Consider the following 16,238-nt stretch of genomic DNA (forward strand, 5'->3'; position numbering starts at 1 on the left):
ATGTATATGAAAAATTACAAAATGAAAAAAAAACCCAATAAAATATGTGCATAAAGTTCATTTTACATAGCAGAATTCAGTAGTTCTGGAACAGCACCAGTCAACGATGACTGCAACTGCTGAAGAGTGAAAGCTGTCATATAAAGTTTTAATTGGTTTTCGTTGGTCAGTAGTTAACAACATAGAACAATAGTATTAATAATGAAAGACAAGGTGAGTCTGTTAGACATAGATTGCTTGCTTAAAATGACTGTATGATTAGCTACCATTTGGACCAAAATGTAGAACTTAGAATAGGTAAGCCAATTGTAAAATATTAGTTATGATCAAGAAATGTCCTGAATCTGTGTTTCACAATCAAACATGATGTCATTTATATCTTATTATGCATGTCAGCAGACAAACTCTTTATGTGAAAGATAATCAAAAGTATGAAATGAAATTTAAACACTTTTAAAAGTTACTTTAAAAAAATGATATTTAAAGATCATACCTGGAACATATAAAACTCTTTCTTTATTGTAAACATATCCAGAATAAGTCTTTGTATCTGGTACAACCAATTTAAAATTCTGAAGTTGATATTCCAACTCATCCTGGAAATACACATTTTATGCGGCGTTTTGCATTTGCGCCGATCTGCATTTCATTTGCGCCGATTTTTTCTTTCATTTGCGCCGATTTTTTTTTTCATTTGCACCGATTTATTTACAGGTAAATAACAGGTAAATTACAGGTGAAATGATATAAGAAGATATGGTATGAGTGCCAATGAGACAACTCTCCATCCCAGTAATGTTATTTTCATTTATTATTAAAGACCTCTTCCGTTAGCCAGTTGTACATATGTTATGAATTGTCAATCATAACATGTATAAAACTGTTGTCTTCTGCTTAAAATCAAGAAGTAAAAACCTAAGATAAAAGCACTTTGTTTATACTTAAGGAGGCTCGAGGGTATAAAATTTAAATTACAGTTTTTCCTTATAATTTGTTGATTGAAACCTCTTAACATATGGATGAAAAAAATGCAAAAAAAATAGGGGGTCACCGACCATCTAAGCGAGTTACCGACTGCTAAAAAAATAGGGTTTTCCCTCATAAATCGATCAATTTTTACAAAGACTAATAGGGGATTTTGCACCTCCTTTACCTTAATCTTTAAGTATGGAGAGAACTAAATTACAGATTTGTATAATACTTTCCATTCTAAGAGAGTTGATATTAAAGTACAAAAAAAGCCAAAAAAAATTGGGGGTCACCGACCTTTTAAGAGAGATAGATCACCAATAGTGTGAAACCATGGCAACCAAAAATGGTAATTTTTGAAAAAAAAATCAACTTTTCTTCCGTTTTTTTGGCTTTACCTGTACAGAAATAAAATCTGTTTATGGTTTACAGTACACATGATTGATATGCAGCCTATCATCTAGTTTAAGGTCATTTGATAAATTCTTAAGGTCAAAGGTGAAGACTATAAGGTACAAAAAATGTACATAGAAGTGCTAAATTTATGCTATTTTTTAAAGTTTTGATAAAACTTTAATAAGATCATTCGCTAAGTTAAATCTAAATTACAGATTTGTATTATACTTTCCATTCTGAAGAGAGTTGGTATTGAAGTATAGAAAAGGCAAAAAAAATTGGGGGTCACTGATCTTTTAAGAGAGATAGATCACCAAAAGTGTGAAACCATGGCAACCAAAAATGGTAATTTTTGAAGAAAAAAACATTTTTCATTCATTTTTTTGGCTTTACCTGTATAGAAATAAAATATGTTTATTGTTTGCAGTACACATGATTGATATGCAGGCCAACATCGAGTTTTAGGTCATTTGTTAAATTCGTAAGGTCAAAGGTTAAGGCTATAAGGTACATAGAAGTGCTAAATCTATGTTATTTTTGAAAGTTTTGTTAAAACTTTAATGAGATCATTCGCTAAGTTAAACCTAAATTACAAATTTCTATTATACTTTCCATTTTGAGAGAGTTGGTGTTGAAGTTCAGAAAAATATAGTCATTCTGGTACTGATAATAAGATAGATTTTAAATTTACAAAAAATCTTAATTTTTTTCAAGTAGTCACTGAACTATAAAAATGAGGTCAAAGACATATGACATATGACTGAAAGAAACTTCGTAACGTGAGACATTCATATACAAATTATGAAGCATCCAGGACTTTCACCTCCTTAAATATAAAGCTTTTCATGAGTTAGCTAACGCTGCCTTCGCCAGATCACTATCCCTATGTTGAGCGCAGACTTGACAAAAAATATTCCTCCACTTTTCCTCCAAGTTTGACATGAGATAACTCTAATAATGCTAACCTCATTATAGTTCAATGAAAAAATAAAATAGGTGCATAATGCATTATGTCTCCTTGAAAACTTCCTGACTTGCATGTCACACTTTTTTTTTTATTAAAGAGTTAATGCATATGGTTTAGATTAAGATGTTGTTTGTGTCTGTCCCAAGTCAGGAGACATTTAGTTCAGTGTTTGTGGTATGTTGCTGTATATACAATGACATGTATCTTTATTTTCATGTATTGTTCTGTACATGAATCAGGCCTCTGGTGATTATACATGTTATAAGTATCAATGGTCCAGGCCGAATCTTTATCGTGACATGTATATCATATCCTATCCACATTTGTGATAGGGCATAATGCATTATAATCTTAGTTTCTACATAAAATACAAATAAACAACTTGCAGTATAGGTGTCATTTATAATTATAACCATTTATTTGTGGACATACTTATGGTCCCATACATTTACAGATCCATATATATTGTTACATTTAATCCAAAACCAATTAACTAATGACATTGTTTAAAAGTATGGTTTGATTAATGACACTTCTGATTCATATAATAAGACATTTGGACTATTATACTAACTGGACTAGAAACCATAACATCAAGCAGTGTAATAAACGAAGCAACATCATGGTCATTAGAACTATATTTTACAATATAGATCAAAATTTAAATTGACATTGTTTTTAATGTAAACTAGTGATATTGGTGGCTCTTTCTTTTAATTGTCAATAAAATAACACCACTTGTTCAATACTTTGATGGGAAAATAAACAAATGTACTATGTATTGTTTCAATCCCTACAGAATGTCTTGAGAGGAAGATTTTCATTAAGATTAATCAATGAACCATTTACATTCAGACAGGATGGCTATCTTTCTTTAACAATTGCAACTAATATCGGTCAACACTTAAAAAAGTCATTTATTGATAGAAATAAATTCATCTGGAAAGTTCTAAAATTCTGTGTATAAAGCAGGAGATTATACAAAAACTATTTACAGACAAGTCATGATTGGTGATGAAAATTGCCAAAAAGGTTAGCTGAAAAGATATACATGTAATATATAAGTCAATATAATTACAAAGAATTATCAACTAGCTTTCAGGTGTTAGGAAGTCAAATATTTTGCGAATGACCTTCATACAATTTGTGACTCGAACATTTCCTCTGTCAGTTTTTTCAGACAATAAAGCTTTTAATCCTTCTAGACCCATTCTCTCAATAGACAGTTTCAGATGAGAAAGCTTTAAGTTGGATTTTGATGCCTTCAAAGCAGTGGCTCGTGATACTGCTTTACAAGCAATGGCTTCATTGTAAGACTTCAAATTGTCTTGCTGGACTATACAGTCATAAGGATGACTTACAGGAAATACAAATGCATCCAGATTGTTTAAGGCTTTTGAGGTTAATAATTTAAACAATGCTCTAGTGTCATCAACTGCATTGTGTGCACAATAGTTTTCACCGAGAATATGTGACACCAATGAAGTTTGAGAATATGATGGTAATCCTGGCATTATCTTCTTAAATAGCTCCAGAGTGTCTACAAACCCACATACATGAGATGAAAACTCATTCCACATCTGATTTGCCTTTAAAGAATAATACAAAACATGGCAGTCGAATCGTTTGATGTTGTGTCCTACTAGAATTGGCTTTGATGGATATTTGGAAAGAAATGTTATAAAATCAGTGAGAGCTTCATGTGGTAACTTGTACGAAACAGGTTGTAAATCATAAAACATCTGATTAGCAGAAACGGTAATTTTTGTTATTTCGGAGGCCTGTATTGAGATTGGTTGGTTTGGAAAGATGTAACTGCTAAATTCATTATTGCTTGAAGTTGCAGCAATCTGTATAACATCTGATGTTCTATCTGGAAGAAAAAATATTTAAATATTTCTCAATTTATACAAAATATGTCACCTGCTAATTTTATAGTTTTAGCAATTGACGTATTAACCTTATCACCAAAATGAATTGACAAGTGTGCACACCCTGAAATGTCTCGTCTTCTTTACTAATCATTGATATTATGTTGATAGTTCTAAGCATAAAGCTTAATTACAACTGTCACATAAACTTAACATTAACCAAGATAACTAAACAAAGACCAATAAACCATAAAAATGAGGTTAAGGTTAGATTACCCATGCCAGGCAGACATGTACAGCTAACAAGTTCCATACAACCAATATAGTTGACATATTACTTATAGTTTAAGAAAAATAGACCAAAGCACAAACACTGTGCAATGAACCGTGAAAATGAGGTCACATAAAGTAAAACCTGCGTGATTGACATACAGATCATAAAATATTTCCATACACCAAATATAGTTGACCTATGGCATATAGTATTAGATAAAAAGACCAAAAATCAAATACTTTACTTTGACCACTGAATTAAATTTTTTTTTAATTTTAAATGTTAAACTTGTTTTATATTTTTAAAAGGACTTACATAGGCTTGTAGTTTCTAAATCAAAGACTACCAGTGGAGCTGTAGAAATATCTATCGGTATACATAAAGATGCATTCATTGGAGCAGGGATTTCTTCATCTAACTGCTCATTGTCCATTCCTATAACACATTAAGTTTTGTAAAGACAAAATTGCAGATTTTAATTGTTACATACATGTATGGTATAAAATGTTTTTGTACATATGTTTGAGTGCATAACTTTGCATCAATTTAACAGACAAATAAACAGGCTCTCCCCTTAATAGACAACTGTATTGTATTTGAAGATCTTTACCTAATGGATAATTTTTTCCCAATGTCATGCTTTGGTTATTGAGATATATACATTTGCAAGCAAAATTCTACATTTGCAAGCAAAATCTACATTTTATCCATATTTCTAGTTTAAGCCATGGCAACCATCTTGGTAAGCTGGCCGGGTCATTAAACACATTTTTTTAACTAGATACCCCAATAATGATTACGTCTGGTTGAATTTGACCCAGTAGTTGCAGAGGAGAAGATTTTTGTAAAAGTTAACAGATGATGGACAACAATCAAGACAGATGAAGGAAGCTAAATGCAAAGTGATGAGAAAAGCTCACTTGGCCCTTTGGGCAAATTGAGCAAAAGATGAATATCTTAAATTGAAACTGTGTCAGAAGAGCAATACATTACGCCATTTTTATGAGGGCTTGGATAAAATTTAAAAAAAGGGCAGGATAGAAGTTCTGATTAAAGAAAATGCAATGCGATTTACCTATTTCACTTTCATAAGTTCTTCCTTCTCTCATTTCAACTCCGGTACTTTTCACTGATCTTTCTTTTTTTAGATTGATTCTTCTTTTTTTGTGTTGCTTTGTTTTGGCTCTTTCAGATTTTTTATCCCTCTTTCCATTCAATCGTATAGCCCTCTTGATAGTCTCATTCCCTGGTGACAATCCAGCTGCTTCACTCACCTTAAAATATAAATAAAAAACAAAATGTATAAATAAGATATGAGTATCGTCCTAAAAGTTATTTAAGAATTGACTGTTTCTTTTTGTTTAAAATTTTAAGTTTGATGTAAAAGCATTGATCAAGGCACATGTTATATTTAGTTAGGTTTGTTAACACATACCCCATTTCAATTTTAAATTTTATTTCTTAAAATAACATTTCACCTTTGAAATATACTGGTTGTATAGTGAGATAACAGATCTCCCTTAACTTGTTTTTAAACATTAGGGAGCCATTATTGAATTTCAGTTGGGGGAGGGGGTATAACTGTTGTGGGAGTAAAACAAAATATTTTCGCACTAAGTTATTGCATTGAGTCTATGATGCAAATAATATTTTTTTCAAAATTAAAAACTATCGGTGGAAATTTTGATACAGAATATTTTTTGTCATTTGATCGAACAGAATATTTTTTTTCATCAATATACATCAAAATAACTTTATTATGGAAAAAAACATAAAAGTGTAATTAGCAAATAATTAATATTACCTTTGACACATAACCATATCCCTCATTCTTTTGTAAAACTGCGGCACTGACACGATAATTTAAACTGGAGGAGCCCGAATAATGTTTATTCTTTGCTGCCTTGGTCGAGACCGTATGGTTAAAGCTCTCATTTGCTTGGGAACTGGCAAGTTTTGATAGTTTCTTTGATTGGCTCTCTATTTTTCCAAGAAACAATTTCTCCAGATCAGCTCTGAGACTTTCAGATTTCAAGTCCTTTCCGAAAGGTAAATTTGTGTGCCTGTATGACGCTCTGTCTTTTAAAAAACCACACCATTTTATATCACAGTTTTCGTGTTTCCCATACATATGATCAATCATCCCTCTTACTCCTTTTTCTATTTTTTCTGGAGAACCTTGATTTTGTGCCAACATGTATGAATAGTTCTTGGTAATTGAATTGATAACCATTGGTGTCAACTCTTTTTGCTTTGGTTTAAGAGTGTAAAGCTTTTTGGTGACATTTATGATGATATGATTTCTGTCGCTTGTTTTTACCATTTTCGAATTTGGTAGTAGTTTTTTTACCCGGTCAAACCCAACCGAATCGTCATCACCTGCCAGTTCATTTATATTGATATCTTGTTCATGTACATCTTTCACTAACTGAACTACCATGTCTGGTTCCATGCCTTTTGCTGTTCCTGACCAGTTTTTCTTACAGTTGTGGGGTAACGGTGGTCCTCCCTTCTTTTGTGCATTCCGACATATACGGCAACCAGCAATTCTGAGGGTGTGATGCACAATTTTCCCTGTTTTTTCCCCTATCAGTGAGGCCACACCTGAAAAGTGAAATACATACATGTATGCTAATGCAAGTAAGTGTAAAAATTTTAATATGGAGTTATCATGTTGCTATACTACTCATTTAAAATGATTGTTTAATTTTTTTTATTTGGTTTGCATATCTATAAATACTTGACTTGGTTAAGTCAATTCAAATTTTTCTCTTGGTTTAAAATTAGATAATTCATGTTGCCGAAACTCATTTCATAATCTGTTTATGCATGCTACACATGCTTGCAGGGATCCTATGTTTTTCAGCAAATTGAGATTGAATAACAAATAATAATTACCAGCTATGCAGGGCACAGCTTGATACTTAAGTTAATGTCCGAACACTAAGTGATTCCCATTATGATTAAACAAATTTTTCAAAGAAAAAGGGGGGGGGGGGGGGCGCCCTGAAAAAACCCTATAAATCTCCCTCTCAGGATTCACAAATATTTGGCTGAAGAATTATCAGGATTATGGGGGCTCGCAGGTCTAAATCATTTTTTTTATTTAATATAAGATTTTGCTAATTTTTTCTATAAATGAACTTTATCTTATACCTAATAAAAAAATGAAATAAAAAAGAGGGGTAACCGATCATTTACGCTCACAATCTGCCTTCGAAAGAAACATACATTTTGTAAATGTCCTTTTTCTGTTGAACTAATAGGAGGAGAAAAAGATGTAATGTCGAAATAAAAAAAGAAATCAAGTACAGAAATCGCTTAAATTTTACAATTATTTAGTTTATGTATATAGCTTATTTGAAAACAACAATAAAAAATATAGGTCACCGATGAGTAAAAAAAAAGATATTTCAATTTTCATGCCAAAAAATTGCATTTTTGCACCAAAGGGAGATAATTTCGAGCTTTTTCAATGATATCTTCCTTTAAAAAGTCAGCTGGGGCCAACACAAATTAATTTTTTGGAATGATTTTTGTGCCATATGATAAAGTAACAACTACTTAAGGTAATTTATAAAATTTGTTAAGAAAATTAAATGTTTAATTTTTTTCTGAATATCTTATACCCGCGAGCCTCCTTAAGCACAGTTTTTGTCTGAATTTGGTGTCCATACTTTTCAAATCTGTTCTAAGATGGGCATTTTATAACTATATACGAATGTATATGGAGCATGATTTTTTTCTTTCTATTTTAATATTTGTATATTTGTACCATTTCTTTAATTATATTACCTGCACATTTTTTGGGTCCTATTATAAGTCCAATATGATTTTATATTTACCTGACAAACTATTATAAGCCCTTCCGGAACCTTTTTTTTGCCAACATGTGTCTGTGGATGCATTAATACCTGCTTGTTCATTACCCTCTGTAAAAAAATATTAGATTTGTAGTGCAGTACCTGGAAGTCATGTATTTAAAATCAGATATCCAGCCCTAAAGACATAAACCAAAAGGTAAAACTTAAGCATTAAAAATATACCAAATTGGCTCCAGTGTTGTAGAGCCAAATTGTTCTTTACTTTATACATCAGGACTTAAGCTGAGAATTATCACTGATTTAATATGAAATGTTTTCATAGAAATAAACCTAAACACAAAACTTAACCACAAAATTAAGGTATTAAAGTGATTGTGGCACCTTCATCTTATCGTTAGCTATTTATTCAGTCATTTCATATATACTGAGCCAAAAAAGTTTATATACAATAAAAGAAAAGTTCCTAACTGATTATCTATAAAATATATAAATATAATTGTTTTTTATCCTGCAATTAGAAAACTTATGTACAAATTACAGGTATAAAAGTATATTTTTGCCTAACCAGTTCGTTTTAGGGTCTTCTTCATGGTCCACATTTCAACTAAATGTATGTCAATTTTTTTTAAATGTAGTTTTTGAGTTTTTTCAGGATTTACACAATATATGTACATAGATGGAAAATATATTATTTATTTATACTTGCTAGGAAACAGGAGAACAGCTTGGCAGTTTAACACATACATGTATTGTATAGGCATTAACATATACATGTCAATATATAAAATGACATTGGTAAAAGTTGTAAGCCATTGTATCTACAATGAACATGTATATGCAAATGACAGGATCTGGACTATTATTTTTACAAAATTATTGTATTAAATTTTCATTCAAACCTGCATCAATGGTCATGGACTGGAAAGCTTCATCGAGTAAAAACTTCCTTTCTGAAGCATTTGCCTGATACTCCATTATATCCCCAACCTCATTTTCTCTTGATTTTAGGGACTTGTGGTGAGGATAATGCACATTCATGGCAGCAAGTAAATTGTTCAGCTGTGTTTCACCAATACCTGCATGAATCATACCTGTTAATATAAAAAAAAATACAAAAATATAAAATAACAAGCAATTTAAAACACCAGCAAAATTGTAAGAGTACATATAGCTTAAATTATACCATATTTAGACCATATGTTTATGTACATGTAGGAAATTGAAAAGTAAGCAAAATTAATTTTGTGACAATGCAAAATAGGGAATTATTATGTCTGACCAGGATGAAATTGTATTTTTCAAATTATCACACTACATGCAGCTGATTTTAGTTCTGGTGTGCTAATATTATATACAATAAATCTTGCAAATTCAAAATTTAAGAGGATTTCCATGCTGACAATTAAGATTGACATGTGCATAAAGATACTCTGACATTACCATTATCAAAAAGTGAACTCTTATTCAGTTTCTTGTTGGCTGGCATTAAAAACAGAGGACATTATCAAGTTCACTACCTCATCATTTGCCCTACCCTATTCATTTAATGTGCAATACATGTACTGTGTACCCAATTTTTTTTTTAATAATTCTTGTATATGAATACTATCAAATGACTATTTTGGTTATTAAATTAAATTTCCTCAATTTTACAGTTGATATTTTACTTTAATGCATCATGTAGCATTTTGAAATTAAACAAAAAACAAATATGCTCTTTAAATTTGAATTGTCAGAACTTCAGATAAGGGATTGTTCAATATTTATCAGATGGATGGGCCGGTGCAAAATGGGGCGGGGCAAGAACTTTTTTTAATATATATAGTGGATGGGCTAGAACTTATTTTATTGGAAAAAATGCTCTCAATTTTATCGGTGTGTAGGAAATTTCTTTTGAAGGCACAAAAAACATAAGGGACATGGTCTCAACAATAATTTTCAGTTTGGGCTAAATCCAGATAGTCATCTTTTAATTTTTTTATAACTTTTTCAAATCAACATGAATTTTCATGAATCTCTACAATAATTTCATTTATATATTGATCTTACAGAATACCAGGTTGTTTGGTAGTTAAGTGAATTGCTGTCATTCTATGGATTGAATAAATAGGTTAAAAAAAAGCAAATTTTACTGTTTTGGCTAAATCCAGATAGTCATCTTTTAATTTTTTTATAACTTTTTCAAATCAGCATGGATTTTCATAAAACTCTATAATTATTTCATTTATATATTGATCTTACAGAATACCAGGTTGTTTGGTAGTTTGGTGTATTGCTGTCATTCTATGGATTGAATAAATAGGTTAAAAAAAAGCAAATTTTACAGTTTTGGCTATATCCAGATAGTCATCTTTAATTTTTTTCATAACTTTTCCAAATCAAGTGTCATTTTCATTAAACTCTATAATTGCTTCATTTATATATTGATCTTACAGAATACCAGGTTGTTTGGTAGTTTGGTGTAATGCTGTCATTCTATGGATTTAAAAGAAAGGTTAAAAAAGCTAAAAATTTCAGTTTAGGCTATATCCAGATAGTCATCTTTAATTTGTTTATATCTGTTTCAAATTAACATGGATTTCCATAAAACTCCATAGCTATTTCATTATATATTGATCTTACAGAATACCAGGTTGTTTGGTAGTTTGGTGAATTGGTGTCATTCTTATGGATTTAATAAAAAGATTAAAAAAAGCTTAAATTTTCAGTTTAGGCTAAATCATTGGATAGTCATCTTTAAACTTATTTATAACTTTTTTAAATCAATTTAGATCTTCATATAACTCTACAGCTATCTCATTTATATAATAATCTTACAGAATGCCAGGTTGTTTGGTGTTTAACATTAATACAATCAAATTTACGGAATTAATTAATTGGTGAAAAAGGGTGCATCAAAGTCAAAAACATGTCTGCCTAAATTAATTAAAAAGACCATAATTTCTTTTTTGAAAAGTAGATTACATAAAGGGACATAATGACAATGGTATTTGATCTATATTTAACATGCGGTGTTATTAAGACAATAATTAGTAATTCAGCATATGATAATAGTTTTACTAGTCCAAGAGTTATTGTCTCTTAGTTTAGATTATTTCCTTTATTTTTTAAAATCAATATTGTATCTGAGGATGCAAATATAAAATCAAATATATACATGTATACTCATACTGGTTTTTAAAAAAAACAATAAAATGTATGGTTCTGATACACACATGAATATATTTATTATATATAAATGGAATTAACAAGCACATTTTAAATTTTGTATTTACACCAAAGTCTATTTTTTGATTTCAAGACATAAATTTGCAAACTTACAAATAGAAAAAGAAATTTAATATTTTTTGATTGTTTTAAGCTTTAGATGGGCAAGGACTTTTTTTACAGATTTTTTGAGATGGGCAAGGACTTTTTTTCAGAATTTAAAAGGATGGGCAATCACTTTTTTAATGAATCAATATTAAGAATGCAAAGGCCCATCCATCTGATAAATATTGAACGGTCCCTAAGATGTCTTAAAATAACATTAAGTTTCATGTAATGTATCAACCTGTGGCCACTAATAATTCTAATATGGCTAAGCCAGTCTTGGAATTAAGTATTTTCTGGACTTTTCATAGTTTATTACAAACATATATTTATAAATGTATATATAATCTGCCTCACCAAGTTTGTGTGTTTGTAACATGTTTTCTGCTTTTTATTGATCTGATGAGATATAAAAATAAGCCCTTTTCAACTGTCAGCTTATTCTATTTTGTTCATAAATTGTGCTGAATATGTACAACACTGTCCTAAGAAGGGCACCAGCAAAAAATTTAACCCCTCCATATTCTGTATGCTCTTGTGCCAAGTAAGGTGTCTGTGATTCAGTGCTTCAATTTGATTTAATGCTGTGTAACATATTTATTTTTCATTTATTGCTAAGATTAAACATTTCATAAAATTGTAAGTTTTTTTGTTTGAATTGTTTTACAATTATCATTTGGGGCATTTATAGCTGACTATACTATACATGTATGTGGTATGGGTTTTGCTCATTGTTAAAGGTTGGATGGTGACATTCAGCTGTTAAATTGTATGTATTTGGAGTCTGTTGGTAAAATGGTCTTATTAGCAAACATACCACAACTTTTTTTTTATACATAATACATTTTTCATGTATGCAATGACCAAGCTATATCTTATAATTGAAAGAACATTGGTTTACCTGCAGCTAATTTTGTATTTACATCAAATCTACCAACTCCTCTTTTATTCTTATTTGCATAATGTGTTTTCCCTAATCTAATTTTAGCAACATCTCCACATTCTGAACATTGTACATACAAAATACCAGCAACACCATAAGGTTTAACTCCCAATGAATTTTGTAAGTGTAAGGGCTCTTCACATTTTGAACATTGTTTCAACTGCTGAACAATATAGTCCAGTTCAACCACATATCGACAGTGGTTTAGTGGTAGTAAATCAGAGGGTAGCGGTAAGAAGTCAAAGTCAACATTTATATCATTATCATCATCAATTACTACTTCATGAATATGATCTTCTAAATTAGGTTCAACCTCAAAAGCATCATTTATACATAATTCAGATGTTTCAATTGTTTTCGGTTTGGCATATGAGTGGTCAGGTTCTAACTCTGAGTTTTGATTATGGACCGGGTCAAATGAAGGGCTATTGTGGTGGTCAGGTTCTAATATGTTTTGAGAATCTGAATCAAGTGGTGAAATATTGTGGTGGTCTGATACTGATAGCAATCCACTTCTATGAAACACTAGCCCACTGATCCTTTTGTCTTTCTCGAAATTCTTCTTTTTTGAAAATTTTCCTTGTTTGTTTCTTTTAGGCATTGTTTAGCAGACGATACTATATTTTACGATTGTCGTGATTTTATAACAAAGAATCATCATTCAAGGATTTACAAAATTTCATTGACTAATTCTGAACATACCTTTTACATACTCACCACTTATCTCTTTCTTTGGGTGGATCTACGTGTTGAAAATTAGTAATACAGCTTAAAAATATACCGAAATGAATACAAATTATCACAAACATTGATAGTCATTCTAGTATAGATATAAAAGCTGGTTACTTGTCGAAATATTGAAAGCAAGTTTCTTCCGAGATTCCAAAATGGCGTATCTCGATGTCAACAAACCGTAAAAGAGTCGACTTTGAAGTTTCAAATACCGTCTTCAATTTAATTTCTGTGAATTATGAATCGAAAAAACAGTAACCTAGAACAGAAATAGCTAGTGTTTTATAAATGTTTATTATCAAGAAGAAAGTAAATATTTTGCGACGTTCGAACCGATTACCGTAATGGATGCGCACCAATCAACTCAACGGGCGCGAAAATTTAAACCCGCGAGCCCCCTTAAATGACGAATTAAAAATATATGTGCAGCATTCAAATCCATAAAATCGGAATACATTCAAATCATAAATCTGTTCTTGCCGAGTATGTTTAGGCAACACATCTAATATATTCCTTTCTTATGATTTCGCATCTTCTATATTTGGCGTATTATTTGACCGTTATTGAATGTGTACTTGCACGTTGTCTAAGAATGTATGACATTTGTCATCAGAAGGAGCGGAGCGTCAGACAATGTCAAACGTGAAGCAGTCATCGATTTCATTTAGGGAAAGGAATGGTAACCTGAAACATTGGGATAGCCATTTACTAATTGCAATGTCACTTGATTTGTCTTTATACTCTGTGCTCAGCCAATATAAAAGTATAAACTTACCTGTAACTTACCTGTAAATCCAATTAGGAAAAAATATAAAATCGGCGCAAATGAAAAAATGAAATCGGCGCAAATGAAAGAATGAAAATTTTCAAAATCGGCGCAAATGTCATACGCCCATTTTATGGCATTGATGAAACATCTGATTATACAATATTAAAATTATTAAAAAAACCTGTTTTACCTCTTTGTCTTTTTACATTTCAGAGTAACATCCTAATATGATTTGGTAAATGACCTGTATACCAGTTAGTTATGAATGAGCATTAATTCTCCATGAACAAGAATGTGTCCCAAGTACATGGATGCCACACTCGCACTATCATTTTCTATGTTCAGTGGACTGTAAAATTGGGGTAAAAACTCTAATTTGGCATTAAAATTAGAAAGATCATATCATAAGTAAAATGTGTACTAAGTTTCAAGTTGATTGGACTTCAACTTCATCATAAACTACCTTGACCAAAAACTTTAACCTGAAGTGGGACAAAGAAACGAACGGACAGACGAACAGACCCACAGATCAGAAAACATAATGCCTCTCTACTATCGTAGGTGGGGCATAAAAATCTTTTCACATAGATAAATCATAGTAAGTCACATAGCAACTGAGAATAGAACTTAGATACAACACTTAGCTCTCTGTCAACTTACATCATAACTATCTTGGTAGTCCAAGAGAACTAACTTCTCAAGAGCAGATGGTGTTCCTCCTATATCTGTGTCAATGAAAGCTGAAATCATACAAAAAAGTTGGTAAATTACTTATTTCTTCTTAGAGTAGATATGAAATGAGAAGAGCAGTGTGTTAATATTCAGGAATTTTGTATGTCTATGAGGATTTAAGCTGGAGGTTTTCCCTGACAATGTTCTTGATATGCATTAATTGTATTTTTTTTAAATTCTAAGTAGAGTTTGAAAAATATACCAAAATACTGACTTTCAACAATATTTTGTTGTTTGTGTTTTTTGTTTTCCTGAATTAAGCCAAACCCAACGTTCTTAATTTAACTGCCATATATTTTTAAAATCCTAATTCTTACCTAGAGCATAACTAACAGTAAGGGAAACATCCATATTCACTGCAGCACCAAATATAACAACTCCATTACTGCAAAAAATGTTTATAGAAGCTGTTACATTTCTAATTGACTGATTTCTGGTTGCTTAATGCCCAGTGGCAAGTATTTGATATATATTAAGTTTTTTGTTTGTTTGATATCAAACCACATCTAGCAGTAACTACAACCTTTTAGTTAAGTAAAGCTGTTTTGAAGATAAAAAAAGTAGTTATCAAAATCAAATATACAGTTGATAACAATATCTTAAAAAGAACACATTGTTAAAGGGGTACTAGCTGTCAATATCATGTTTACCCATTTGATGCAAATTCTCAAACTTGATTTATAACAATTTAAAACATTTATCTAAATCATTAACAGTCTAAAATAAACAATTAACAGAGCATGGACTCGAATTTATGTAGATTCGTTTTGTGGGTATTTTAGTCTAGACCGCATCTAACTAACTATCGAGGTTGAGAGAGATCTGTTTGCGCCAAAAATGCGTCCTTTTGTGCCACAACTTTTTTCTCTCAAATGCTACGTTTGCGCCACATGTTTTAAAATTAGATGGTTTCATTTGCGCCAAAAATAAACATACGATTGCGCCAGTTAAAAGAAAATTACTTCCTTACTCCTTTATTCGGACTTGGAACCGGCAGTGTAACACTGCACATGTTTCCTTTTCTGAAACATATGTTTTTATTACTGCTGCTGCATGGGTACTTCCCAATTTAATGTATGTAGTAGCTTTTAACTTCTTTTTATTGTCCAAAAACACAAACATTGAAGGATGAAATCCATAAAATAGTTAATAATAGTTCATAAGAATAATAAAGCCCATACGCATGGTGGGAACAAAGCTCTGTGTCATCAACATTTGTGGCTAAAACATAAAGAGCAAAAACTTCTATTTTCTATATTGGCATATCTTTGTTAAGCAAAGCAATAAGTTTTATTCTCTCTCTGTACATTGACTGTCTAATGCTGCTTAAGTCATTTAATTTAAAACATGTTATACCTTTTGGGGCAAAAATAAGAATACATATATAGTAATCATTAATATTTATGATAGATATATGTACAGGCAAATTGGCGCAAATGAGTTCCGAAT

At 30.9% G+C, this 16,238-nt stretch overlaps 2 protein-coding genes across 2 annotated transcripts in view; both read right to left on the reverse strand.

Annotated features, from left to right (window-relative positions):
• The window catches only part of LOC139516997 (nuclear pore complex protein Nup133-like), a 75,775-nt gene that overhangs the window by 42,028 nt on the left and 17,509 nt on the right, over positions 1 to 16,238 (reverse strand). The window contains exons 10-12 of the mRNA XM_071307527.1: positions 15,107 to 15,174; positions 14,718 to 14,797; positions 494 to 596 (exon numbers count right to left, since the gene is read on the reverse strand). Coding sequence (XP_071163628.1) covers positions 494 to 596; positions 14,718 to 14,797; positions 15,107 to 15,174 — 251 coding nt within the window. The remainder of the gene's footprint in view (positions 1 to 493; positions 597 to 14,717; positions 14,798 to 15,106; positions 15,175 to 16,238) is intronic.
• Positions 1,594 to 9,581, reverse strand: LOC139516974 (uncharacterized). The gene is made up of 6 exons (XM_071307468.1): positions 9,201 to 9,581; positions 8,323 to 8,409; positions 6,282 to 7,081; positions 5,553 to 5,751; positions 4,793 to 4,912; positions 1,594 to 4,205 (listed from the first exon to the last, which is right to left on the reverse strand). Exons 1-6 carry the CDS (start codon positions 9,466 to 9,468, stop codon positions 3,424 to 3,426), a joined length of 2,256 nt encoding a protein of 751 aa, XP_071163569.1. The 5' UTR covers positions 9,469 to 9,581; the 3' UTR covers positions 1,594 to 3,423.

Source organism: Mytilus edulis, chromosome 3, assembly GCF_963676685.1.
Source record: "Mytilus edulis chromosome 3, xbMytEdul2.2, whole genome shotgun sequence".
NCBI classification, from domain to species: domain Eukaryota; kingdom Metazoa; phylum Mollusca; class Bivalvia; order Mytilida; family Mytilidae; genus Mytilus; species Mytilus edulis.